The sequence below is a fragment of the Cetorhinus maximus genome, chromosome 24 (assembly GCF_964194155.1).
Source record: "Cetorhinus maximus chromosome 24, sCetMax3.hap1.1, whole genome shotgun sequence".
In the NCBI taxonomy this organism is placed as follows: Eukaryota; Metazoa; Chordata; class Chondrichthyes; order Lamniformes; family Cetorhinidae; genus Cetorhinus; species Cetorhinus maximus.
In genome coordinates this window covers 28398143-28411549 of record NC_135902.1, presented here as the reverse complement: position 1 = coordinate 28411549, position 13407 = coordinate 28398143, and the positions used below count along the sequence as shown (strand labels likewise).

The following is a 13407-nucleotide window of genomic DNA, read 5'->3' as shown; positions in this document are numbered from 1 at the left end:
TTGAGGCATAAATGCCGAAGGCTTTTCACACTTGTTAGGACTTAAAATGCCTGCCTTTACACACAGCCTTCTCTCCTTTATGCACATTTTCCCCTTTGAATACAAATTCCCATTGTTTCACTATGGGGAGAATTTTCTCCCCGTCGGGCGGGCTGGGTGGGAGCGGACACGGGCGGGCACACAGCCGATCGTCGCCCGTGATCGGCTGTGTGCCGCCATTTTATGTCAGCGGGCCAATTAAGGACCGCCCAAGGTGACACGCACCTGGAAGCGCTCAGCGCTATCTGTGTAGGCAAGGGAAAGAGGGAGAGTCGGGGCCTGGAGATAGCAGATATCTTTCCCTGATACGTGGAGGAAGCACCATCTGCTTCTGGGCTAAGAAAGGATCCATAGAGATTCAGATACTGGGAGTACTTTCACCAGCAGAAAAGGCTGAGGGACTTATTTGCAGTTTTTGAAATCATGATATGCTTTGACAGGTGAATAAAGTAAATGTATTTTCTCCGGTTGGGGAATCAGTGACAAGAAGTGACTAATTTAAGATAGGTAATAAGAGAAGACCAGCTAAATGCTTAAAGCATTGAAAGGCTATGGGGAGAAAGCCATGTACTGGAGCTAGTTTTGGTTTGCCCGAATAAAGAGACACTCAGACATGATGGGCCAAATAGTTTCCTTCTGTGTCGTACACTTCTAAGGCACTATTTAACCCACAAATGATTACTATCCTGCATATTTTTGTTCCAGCAAGTGAAGCAAGAACGTTGTAAGAAACAAAGAACAGAATCAGAAATAAGTCTTCCAATGCAAAAATCAGAACTAAACAAAATTCAGAACTAATGTTCCAATAGAAAAGTAAACAAAATTCAAACAAAAATGATGAATCAGCTTTAAACAAGTTAACTCTAGAGGGCTGATAATTCACAAAATGCTGATAGTGAGAAAGAAACAAAAGAGTTGCAAGATCCAGTGAGAGCCAAATTTAGATGAAATGTGAACATTTTCTGAGGTTTGCTTATGTCATTAGTGCAGCTTTGAAGTTGCAGGGTTGACTCTTCATCGCTGAATGTGACCTGCTGTGAATGGGAGCCTCTTAATTTCATCCATGTGGCTGTCACACACCTCTGGAACATGGATGACCTTGTTTTGTATGTGCATTTTTATGTATTTATTCTCAGGGTTATTTGACACAAATGTTAAAGAATAAAATACAGTTTTCATTTTGCAATTTGTTACAGCACTAATCGTTATAAAAATCCTTAAAGAGGTTTGTGTGCTTGTTTTCTTTAACTTACCATAAATAGGTCTCCAATCGAAAGAGGAGTTCTCCACTGACATACACATGCTAAACCGACTCTTCAGATCCCATCTTTACCAATAAGTTGCCAGACTTTGGGTGGTTCCAGGCTACTGGTTCATGCCTACATTGAATTACACTAAACTGAGTAAAGCTTAATTGACCCGTACACTTGCGGAACACAAGTTAATGATATAGCTTCAACCATTTAAAGGACAACATATGACTCAGCACCAAGCAACTCCACTTCAAATCTGAAGAGGCACAAAAGCACCAACTATATTGAAATACCAGTGTCAATATAGACAAGACAGCTCTGCAGATGATAGCTCAAAATAGCTTAAGTTGTATCATGTGATCCCAGTACAGATGTGAATGTATGATCAACAACAGCATTAAGTCTCATTTGCACTAATCTGGTGTTGGACCACATCTATTACTTACATGCCCCAAGATATATCAATTGTCAGCATTTGCAGAGTTGTGTCCACTGCCATTGTCTGCTGACAAAAATAGATGCTCCGAATTGGCTTCTTAGGTTAACCCAGAATGTACTGTCTTTCTATTCTGCGCACGTGCAGAGCTTGTGCATATGTGATCATGTGGTGGTCACGCTGGCTTGCGATAAAATGAAACCTAGTGACATGTAAATGATTCAAATTTTCATAAGATATATCACAGAGGCTAATTATGAAAGTTATACTGGTGAGACTAGTTGATGTAAAAATTTTGCAGTGTTGGCTGTTTCAGCTTTTTGGGGCATTTCCGTTTCTTTGAAGCAAGTTTCCATCTTCTGGTGAGTTTCCTAGGTTCATGTGAGTATCCCCGAACCCTGCTGATACAACCACAGTGACAACAATTTCTAAAAGCAACTTAATTGTATATATATATATTTAATTCATGCTTGAGATGTAGGCACCACTCGCAAGGTTGGTATTTATTGTCCATTCCTAGTTGCTCTGATTTAGCACAGAAGCTTCCTAGGTCACGTAAGGTACATAATCATTCCCTTCCAATCTCTTACAGTTCGTGCATGTCTTGAAAAATAAGAGAAGTAATTGAGCTGAGTCATTAAACTCCATGGCTTGGAAACTCAGTTTCAGCCTCTTGGCCTCTGCCTCTGGTTTCTGCCTCTGGTCATTAGGTTTAGCTGGTGGGATAGTTACAGATTTTTTTTCCTCTACTTTGTGATTGAGCTCTTAATGACCTTGTCCATTTGTCAGGCTGGCAATTGCTGAAATGCTTCCATTGAGTGACAGTTAAGGTTGAATTTGAGCATTTGGCCGCAGGATAGAAATCTTTCAGGATCAGCAAAAGGTACAAGCAAGGTCACTGTTTAAAGTCCACTTTTCTAAGCGATGAGATTGCTACTTTCTAAGTAATGGAAAAACAGTTTTCAACTTGTATTTATTTAATTTACACAAAGAATGTTCCTTTTAAAGTTTATACTTTTGTTTTCACTGCATGCCATAGAGACCTAGGATTAATATGTTGTCCATGAAGAAACTTGTGTAATTTAAAGTTAGGTTTATTTATGCTCAGTGACTGAATTCTGTTTAATGTAAATCATGTGCTGTAAAATTTGGTCAAACAATAGGAATTGCTTAAACTTTGTTCATAAAAAAAGTCAAACTGTCTATGGAATGACTACAGGCATCAAGGAGCCCTAGCAAAACTGGAGTCAATAGGAATCAGGGGGTAAACTTTCCGCTGGTTGGAGTCATACCTAGCACAAAGGAAGATGGTTGTGGTTGTTGGAGATCAGTCGTCTCAGCTCCAGGACATTACTGCAGGAGTTCCTCAGGATAGTATCCTAGGCCCAACCATCTTCAGCTGCTTCATCAATGACCTTCCTTCCATCATAAGGTCAGAAGTGGGGATGTTTGCTGATGATTGCACAATGTTCAGCACCATTCACGACTCCTCAGATACTGAAGCAGTCCATGTCCAAATGCAGCAAGCCTGGACAATATCCAGGCTTGGGCTGACAAGTGGCAAGTAACATTCACGCCACACAAGTGTCAGGCAATGACCATCTCCAACAAGAGAGAATCCAACTATTGTCCCTTGACATTCAACGGCATTACCATCACTTAATCCCCCACTATCAACATCCTGAGGGTTACCATTGACCAGACACTGAACGGGACTAGCCACATAAATACTGTGGCTACAAGAGCAGGTCAGAGGCTAGGAATTGTGTGACGAGTAACTCATCCCTTGACTCCCCAAAGCCTGTCCACCATCTACAAGGCACAAATCAGGAGTGTGATGGTGGACAGGCTTTGACATCCACAAACATTCACTCCCTCCACCACCGACACACAGTAGCAGTAGTGTGTACAAGATGCACTAGAGGAATTCACCAAGGCTCCTTAGACAGCACCTTCCAAACCCACGACCACTGTCATCTAGAAGGACAAGGGCAGCAGACACATGGGAACACCGCCACCTGGAAGTTCTCCTCCAAGTCACTCATCATCCTGACTTGGAAATATATCACCGTTCCTTCATTGTCGCTAGGTCAAAATCCTGGAACTCCCTTCTTAACAGCACTATGGGTTTCCTTCACCACATGAACTGCAGAGGTTCAAGAATGCAGCTCACTACCACCTTCTCAAGGGCAATTAGGGATGGGCAATAAATGCTGCCCCCTAATTTTAAAACAATGCCCCCTGGTTCTGGACTCACTCACAAGAGGAAACACCCTTTCGACGTCCACCTTGTCAACGCCATTCAGGATCTTGTATAGTTCAATCAAATCACCCCTCTTTTCTAAACTCCAGTGAAACAAGCCCAGTCTGTCCAACTTTTCCTCATAAGACAACCCACTCATTCCAGGTATCAATCTAGTAAACCTCCTTTGAACCGCCTCCAATGAATTTGCATCCGTTATTAAATGAGACCAAAACTGCACACAGTATTCGAGGTGCGGTCTTACCAATGCCCTGTATAACTGAAGCATAACATCCTTACTTGTATGTTTACTTCCCCTCATAATAAAGGATAGCATTCCATTAGTCTTCTTAATTACTTGCTGTACCTGCATACTTTTTATGACTCATGTACAAGAACACCTAGATCCCTCTGCACCTACAAATGTGCACCTGTTATTTTTATTCATCACTAATAAAGCAGTAGAAACTACCCATTATGAAAGCTGGGCTCCTAATTTGATAGATTAATTGATTAATTGTTTTAAACCCGTCTGGGCGCTAAGGATACATCTTCACTGTTTTTATGTCTGATTACTACATGTTTTTTCATACAGTAAGTGCAAAATAATGGGGTTAGGATAACATTGAGTGATTATGTACTTCGCTGGATTGCAGCATGAATGAAATACGCACAAACTTGATCTGTTCTTCTCTATGTTGCCTGGAAATTTATGTGGCTGATAGTAGCAGATGAATATTTCGAGTGTTCATTCTTCTCCGTTATTTTAGTAGGGGTGTTGTCCACCTAAAATGAACATGCTTTAAAATAGTTGGGAGAGGAATATTATACAAATACATGGTAACGTTGCAAGCACCAATTTCTGGACCTATATTTTCAATTAGAGATTCTTCGAAAAAAAATCCCTAGCGTAGCTTTTAACATCAGCAGGGGCTGAGAAATAGCAGCATCAGATTAGCTGCCTGTTGGACACCCTTCCTGATTTTCCTCTCCATTTTATTCTAATAGCATTAGTTTTACACCTCTGGCACAGTTGAAGGTTATCACCGCCCACCCACCCACTGCCCCCCCACCACCTCACCTCAGCGTTTCCAAAATGCAGCACATCATATTATGCCCTACTTCTTAGGATCCTTTCCATACCCATCACCTTAAAGATTCTTGCACCCCAAATTGTTGTAGATGTGAACTGCTAACAGCATGGTGAAGGCAACAGGTCTTCCAGGACTTGGTAAGTGAAAGGACCAACAGGAGATTTAAGGATAGGGAAAGAAACAAAGGTGATGGAGAAGAAAATAGGGCAAATTAGAGTCAAATTAGATACAGGGAGGGAAATAGAGAGAGAAAGATCAGATTAAGAGACAGAATAAAAGAGAAAGAAAAATAGTTTTAAAAAATGCCAAAATTTAAATTTTATTATTCTCTAGGTATAAGTTGGAGGTCTTGTGATGCAGTGGGTATTGTCCCTACCTCAGGATGAGAAGCTCCAGGTTCAAGTCCCACTTCAGGACTTGACGGCCAAGGAAGGTGTGTTCATAATGTGGCCAAATAGGTTGGTTGGTAAATCCTTCCAATATGCCTGGCGGCAGGCAGTAAGAACGGGAGAGTCTCCTGGTTAGCCAAACTGCAGAAGGCAACAGCAAATCACTGCAATACTTGCCAAGCATAATTATGGACCAATCCAATGAAAGTCCATGGTTGCCGATGCCCTCTTAGGGGCATGGTGCCTGGAGGAGGAGGAGGTACAATTTACTACCTGCAGGAATGAGACACCGCCAATTGTTCCCTTTCTCCAACAGAGAGGTTAAGTTGCATTTCAGGCCCATGAAAAAGATTCTTGCATCATTAAGTAATAGCCTTAACTTTCCGTGTTGGTTTCATTCTTTTTAACAGCATAAATGTAGCAATTACTTGAAACTCATGGAGAAGCAGACAGCGAGCTAACAGTTCTTTGTGGGACTAACGGCAGAGGGCCACAAATCATCAGGTTATTCAAAGTAATCCGCAACTCACTCTTCCTTGCCACCATATGCATGGTTATTTACACGCTAATAATCCCATTGTTTTCCTAGTAAATTCTGATCAATGTTATCGTGAAAGAGATAGTCTTTTTTTTAAAAAAAACCATTAAATGTTTAAAATTTGAAAATATATTTGAAAAATGCTATAGACATAAATACAATTTTTTTATGGCACTTGGATTATAAAACAGGGAAAGATGCTGAATGGTCATGTAACCTAGGCAACTTATTACACGGAGTTAAAAAAGGATAATCAAAAAATTACCAGATTGTGGCCTGTACCAGGGATAATGCAAAAAAAAACCAGTCCCGGCCCCTTCTGCAAAATGATTTTGTAAGGTATTTAATCAAAATACTCATGATCATTTCAAAATCGATTTGATTATATATTTAAATTGAAATTTTAAGGTGGAGCTTCTCAGACATAAAATAATTAAGCTCCTGCACACTGCTGCACATCTTAGCGAGGTCCTTTTGCAATGCAATAAGAAGTCATGTCTTTTGTTAACCATTCAAATCTACCTTAATTGACAACAGCATTTCATCACCACAGTAAAAAATTACTTTGTTCTATTATTTAAAGAATGCAATTGATAAGGAAATAGTCTTTAAATTGTTAACATTGTTTTGCAATTCTCAAATTTATAATCATCAATACATGGCAATATTTTAATTCCCCTGTAATATTGCAAACTAGGTGAAGAGTATTCTTATATTAATCTGCAAAAGTGGTAACACAATATTCTACAATCTGTATATTTTGAGCTTTTGAAATAATCATTAGTTGTGATTTTATTTTATTGCATACTTCATCTTATACAATATTAGAAATTCTTAGAGAAGCTGGTCAATCTCATTGTTTAGATGTCAACTGAATTACTCCTAAAGTTTCAGTCTTCTTACACACTTAGAACCAACCTTTATTCCATATGGCCCTGATTTTCCTCTTCCTTGCATCCTATGAGCCCTCAGTATCTTGTTGCAAAACAGAAAAAAATGGGTCAGAGGTCACTGGGTCTCCTGTCTCTATGATGCATTAAGATTTGGGGTGACACCCCAAAGGGAGAATGGAGTGCTTGCAACTGAGGTGGGCACAAGTGTGGCAATCATGGGCAAATGAGGTGGAGAGAAACCCTCAGCAATGCTCTGCCTCATCTTGCCCTCTCTTTCATGGTGGCTCAATTTGCAGAGGACTAGATGAAGTGGGCATTAGGCCCTTCACCGAGCTGTGTTTGGGACAAAGAATCTGATAGGGGCAACCAGCAAGGCCACAGATGGTGAAAAAGTTTAATGCTGCCATTTTTATTGGGCCTGTGGGAATATTATTTGGATTGGAAGTCTGCTGCAATTTTTGGCAGGTAGCACAGCTGACAGTCACTACCCCCCTCAGACCTGCATCAATTGCTGAATTCCCTCTCCCAGTTCTTGGTCAAAGCCACTAGTGGAGGTGCATTGAAAGGGGCATGTCAGCACTAAGCTAATGAACTGAACCAAGAAGTACAGGTGGGTTCATTTCATCTTAGGAGGATTGGGCTTTGGAGGTGCCCAACCTATCCAACATCACAGCAGAGAAATATTGAGGTCAACACACAGTATTTTCTAAACTGTATAGGATGTTAGACTTTAAAATTCAAGAGGCCTAAATGTTAGTTATCTTTAGACATCGTGATTTCCCTCCTTTGAATTTTCCACATCCAATATTCAATTCAAATGGTTAAATAAAATAGCGTAATTTAACTCCTATTTTCCCTACATAACAAGAGCCTTTGCTCTTCAAAGTATACAGAATTACACATTATACAGAAATTGGTTCAAGATGTTTCTGAGAGAGATGGCTGAGGATATTATTGCTTCTGATGAAATTTGGTAGAATAGCTGGAAATTTGCATTACAGCTTTCTGACGTTTGTACTTATAAGCTGAAATTATTCCAATATTGATGAAAAGAGTTCAACTTTCCTGTCCAAACCAATGGAAGTCCAGTTACTGTATTGTTTGATAAGATACAGCTACAGTTGTTATACTCAAAGCTTTAGTAGTTTATTTATCTTCTTCTATGAAACTAGCACCAATTAAAACTCAGAGCAGAAGAGTTCAGGACAAGTGATATTCCTCCATGAAATCACCAATGATGCCCAGGGGATTTTATCTCTTGAGCCACATTTTAATGTGATTCATGGACACAAATGGGACACAATTATTGGCAAGCTGAGAGCTACTTAAAGTGGCTAAAGTACTAAAGTACTTAAAGTACCTCTTAAAGCAATGTTGCATTCTCTGATGCCAGATTTTCAGCAATATTGTAGAGACAATTGTCTAGGTAAGAGTAAAAGCACTGCCCCTAACTCTTCTAATGTGTCCCTGGAAGTCTTGGTGGAAGAGGTCAAGGTTAGAAGGGAAGCTCTGTTTCCCAGCACCTGCAGGAGAACCCCAAGGTAAAAATACAGCAGGCCTGTACAGAAAGCTAAGAGTGTCAGTGCTAACAGCATTCACTGTAGGAAGAGGTTCACAAAGCCCAAGATCAGTAAGGGGTAGTGCTGCTCTTCATTTCTCTCAACAAACATATGGAACAGCAAAGGTGCAAATGAATGCATTGCGTGTTTTTCAATTTAACGTGGATGTGTGTCATGAATGAACTGTGCTTGAGTCATGCATGATAAAGGGCTCATGTACAGATCAATCTGTTCCTGATGACCTGTACAAATTATCACTGGTGAAAGGAAGGTCAGTTTCTCTTCAACCAGTATCTGAACTTCTGACACATTGATGCAGAATGGCTCATTATTGTGACGTGATCGCTACACACAATACAATAGATTAGACAGAGAGCTACAGCCTGCTCTTTTGCTCATTTATACAACTTTCTGCTTACTTTGCTTTCCTTTTCTTCCTGTGCTTCCATGAAAGTTAGTTTGGCTATGTGGGTGCTGACAATCTTTAATATGTCGAGTGGCTACTCTTCGTGATGAGTAAACACCACAAGCTTCAGAAGATGATTAAATTGTGGGGAAAGACTTTGTTAATGAGCAGCACTGTTCCAAAGACCACAAACATGTTTGAACTGTTACGGGGTACATTAGATCTCAGATAATGAACTGTAGTGTGATGCTCAGTAAAGTAGACATAAGTTACATGGGCAGGGGCACCAAATTGCACAAATGTTGGTGACAGAGAAGCACTGTACGTGCATATTTGGATGCATGTAATTTTTCATGTTTAGAAAGCACGGGTAGGGGTTTTTGCTTTAGAATTTAGTTTATTATTATTGAAAAATAAATTTGTTAAGTTTCCAGCAAGGTCCAGTGGCACATTCAAACACATTTCAAATGTATCTTTGCATGCGGCTGCAGTTACACAGCACAAGTCTGACCTCTAGTAGGTACTCTTCCATATCTTGACTTTGGAGAGAGTACCAACATTGTTCCCTAGTTGTGCTTTCACTTTCATATCAATGGAACAGTTTCACACTGATGTGGAAGTGGCATTATAACTATACTGAAGCTCTCCAATCTTGATTGGAACAAATTCTACATTCATTATGTTCTTGCACTGTTCATGATTACTAGATTAAGTCATTTACATTACAATTAAGGACACTCTAAAACTCCTAATTAAGGCACACACTTTTACTCTAAACGAGGGGTTAACAATGTGAACTGGAATTATAAGGACAGATTGCATAAACTTGACTTGTATTCTCTTGAGTATCTCTTGAGGGATTTAAAATGATTAGATAAACTATTGCCTCTGCGGGGCGGGGGGTTCACAGAACGAGAGAGTATATCTTAAAATTAGAGCCGGGGTCAAACCAGATAGTTGGAATCTTGAATTTAGGTTGTGAATGCTGAGTAAATTAAAATTTACGAGACTAAAGTCGATTGTTATTTTTAAGTTAGGGAATCAAGGGAAATGGGAACACAGGCACGTAAACGGAATGGAGGTACACATCAAGAATAATCTAACTGTATGGAGGGGCTCAATAGCGATAACTAATAATGACCATACAACACGTAGCCGTGTTACGAAATTAAGTTCATTTAGTGCGCAAAAACACACTCCAGAACCAAGAGCCAGGCTGGAAATGACATCGCACAACTTCTTAACCCTTTCCTGTTTTATGAGACTATTTTCATAACCTTCCCAACTATTCCAATCATGTAACAAACTCACAGGCTTTACATCGTGCGTTGCACACTACATAGATCATGTGCCTGATTAAATCAATGTCCACGCACTATGCAGAGGGCATGTCACGATGACAAGCAGGAAACTCTTGCTGCTGAGCAACTCAAGGCCATGGATGTATTATTCTGCCACTAATTTGCCTGTGACTCTGTGATTGGAGGGCGGGAGGCAGCGGCCAGCGTCACCGTGGCCGCTTCCCTGATAAAGGCGAGTGTGAGGCAGACACTGGGAGCTGGAGGTGTGGCCAATGGCGAGTTGCTGTTTGAGACTACCTTCGCATGCAGCCGCTGCTCTTTCTCTTGAGAGATAGTTGAAGTACAGAAATCCCCTGAGCTGTTCCATCCTCAACATCCCCCCACCAACCCCACCAAAATAAAAGAGAAAACCTCAGCCATTCTCCTCAGAACCTCAAGTTTGAATTAGTTGAAGAGTTTGCAAAAGTCCGAAGCAGAAATCCGAGGCAGTCATGTCCCTCACTGTGAAGGAGAAAAACCAAGTCCGCTTGGTGTTCCTTGGGGCAGCTGGAGTGGGGAAAACTTCGCTCATCCGGAGGTTTTTACTCGACACCTTTGAGTCGAAGTACAAGAGGACAGTGGACGAGCTTCACAGCAAAGAGTATGATGTAGGGTCAGTGAAGGTCAAAATCGAGATCATGGACACCAGCGGCAGCTACTCCTTCCCAGCCATGAGGAAGCTCTCGATCCAGAGCAGTGATGCTTTCGCCCTGGTCTACGCCATAGACGATGCCGAATCCTTCGAGGCTGTGAAAAGCCTCCGAGATGAGATCCTCGACATCAAGGAAGACAAATACACCCCGATTGTCGTGATCGGCAACAAGACGGACAACCGAAGTGACAGGCAAGTGTCCAGTGAAGACATCATGTCGCTGGTGGAACTGGAATGGAACAGCCGCTACCTGGAATCCTCGGCCAAGGACAACGCCAACGTGCTGGAAGTTTTCCGGGAGCTCCTGCAGCAAGTCAACTTGCCCAGCCGCCTGAGTCCAGCCCTCAGGAGAAGGCGGGAAACTTTCCCAACAGAGAACAACTGCCGACCCCCCATGAACAAAACCAACAGCTGCAGCATCTCCTAAAGACCAACCTCCGGCTGAACGGACTCTCCCTGTTCCGATTGATCCGATCAAAAAAAAAAGCAACACTGTTCACCCTCTCCGGGGTTTAGAATTGGGTTTGGGGTTTTATTTTTTTTTGGGGGGGGGAGGGGGGAAACGAGTCTCCAAATTGTGTAACTGAACTTATTACGGTGCTAAGAAAAAAACAATGGGGAAAGAGGGTGGCATTCGGGCACTTGGAAAGCGATTGAATTAATCTTTGTTACCGTTAATTGCGCTGAAGTTTGATTTCAATGAAGATGCTGATGTTTATCCAGTGAGCTGAACAATTAATGTATGCGTTTAAGGTAAACCCCTTAGCAGGTTACTTTCCAGCCTAGCAGTCGTATCAGCGTTGATCTAAGTATTCGTTTCCAGTAGAGTTTGTCCTCAATCTGCACTGATCGTGCAGCCTGGAATCTTTGTTTACAAAGTTCAAATCATCACCGTTATTTGTTAATGGGGGGAGGAGGGGGGTTTAACATTTATTTGCACTCACATGTTATCAGATCTTTCCTTACGCTGTCACTGAGAATGCATATTCTTTTGTATGTTTATTTTATAAAAGTTATCAATAAAGACTTTATCCCGAACAATGTGCTGCCTCTGATTGTGTAGTCCGCCTGCTTTGGGCATATTTGCAATTTTCACCCCCCCCCCAGTCCTGGGTTCCCACAGCGCACGTTGACATCCCGTGGCCACACACGTTAAAACTGGACTAAAACATCATGTTATATTTGTGTGTTGAACTGAAATGCGCTTATGCACATCCATAAATCTCAGATCTCCAGCATCCGCAGTTTTTTTGCTTTTATCATAAATCTCAGAAAGTGGGTACAGTGTCCCGGGGGTGGTGGGTAGACGGAGATGGAGGGAAACAACTCGCGTGGTTAATAAGCGAATATACGGGGAGGTGACCAGACAGCGAATTACCAAAGTGCGGGGAATCTAATCTGAAAAGGACCGCAGACTCGGAGGTGCTTGGAGTTTAAATCCTTTATGTATTGTGGGGAGGCTAAAGCAGCACTGATTTTACCAGAAGTTTTTGAAACTAATCCACTTTATCAATAGTTTTAATAAACGGCATAGATTCACATAAAACTGAACAAAACTCGCCAAACGGGATTTGGACGGATGAAGATTCAACCCGCGGTCAAAATGTAAGGATTTCAGATTCACTGAGAGCTCAGATTATTCTGGAGATTCATGTTCTATATATATATATATATATATAAACCGCTTCATCTGTAATGGTTATGGAGTTTAGACATCTCACTGGATCGCCCTTTAATTATAATTTCACCAGAATAATTTGTCAGCGTTGTCACTGGACAAATACCCCAATGCCCCTCCTGCCCCAAGGCAAGTGTGGGCCGGAGTGAGCCAATTTGCAGGGATCAGTTCCCCTTCTCTCGCCCAATAATAAAGTGAGACTGGAACGTGCCGAATCTACTGGGAACTTTGCACATAGAATCGAGTAAAGTAACCGAACACACATTACCCCTGTTAAATTTATCTGAATGATCTTAAGTTCCGTAGGGCTAACTTACGGTGTGCACACACACACACACACAGCACAATATTCAGGCTTTGACAATTTAGGCTGTTTCTATGAGGGAAGTTGTGTATAACGTTAACTTCTGTCTGGAAAACGCACACTGTCTACAGCCTTTCCCCGAGCGTGGTCTGTCTGCTAGCCTCTGCTCAGTCCATTTGCTTAAAAGGTTATCTCTCTACCACCTAGCGGAACATCAATGATTTGCATTGATTTTTAATGGGTTTTTTTTGTAATGAATTGGAGTGTTTTCATAGCGCCCCCTTTTGGCATTTTATTTTTCAAAACATCAATTTGAAATATTTTAACCTTTGATATTTCTTTTACTTTCGTTTGATTTAATTTAAGGGAGCAGCAGGCGAATCGCTCGATTGCTACACTGCACAATTTTATAGCATGAATTTTCCTGATAGAGGAGTGATTGGCGACCCTGAAACTAGCGAAGAACACTGCTACCAACTAAGCACGCTGACCTGATCCTCTAGACTAGAGGACATTGATTTTCATTAGCGAGCTACAACTAGAGCACCAAAAGAGCAGATGTCTCTCATATCCAGGCTTTAAAA

General features: G+C 41.3%; 1 protein-coding gene across 1 annotated transcript; it reads left to right on the top strand.

The window, feature by feature from the left end:
* The first annotated feature begins 10396 nt into the window (after positions 1 to 10396).
* On the top strand, positions 10397 to 11882 carry rasd4 (rasd family member 4). Its single transcript, XM_078570609.1, has one exon. The coding sequence runs from the start codon at positions 10642 to 10644 to the stop codon at positions 11266 to 11268; it is 627 nt and encodes a 208-aa protein (XP_078426735.1). The 5' UTR covers positions 10397 to 10641; the 3' UTR covers positions 11269 to 11882.
* Positions 11883 to 13407: the final 1525 nt, after the last annotated feature.

Excerpts from the sequence above, each read along its gene's own strand:
- rasd4 (XM_078570609.1), top strand. The coding sequence starts at position 10,642 with ATGTCCCTCACTGTGAAGGAGAAAAACCAAGTCCGCTTGGTGTTCCTT.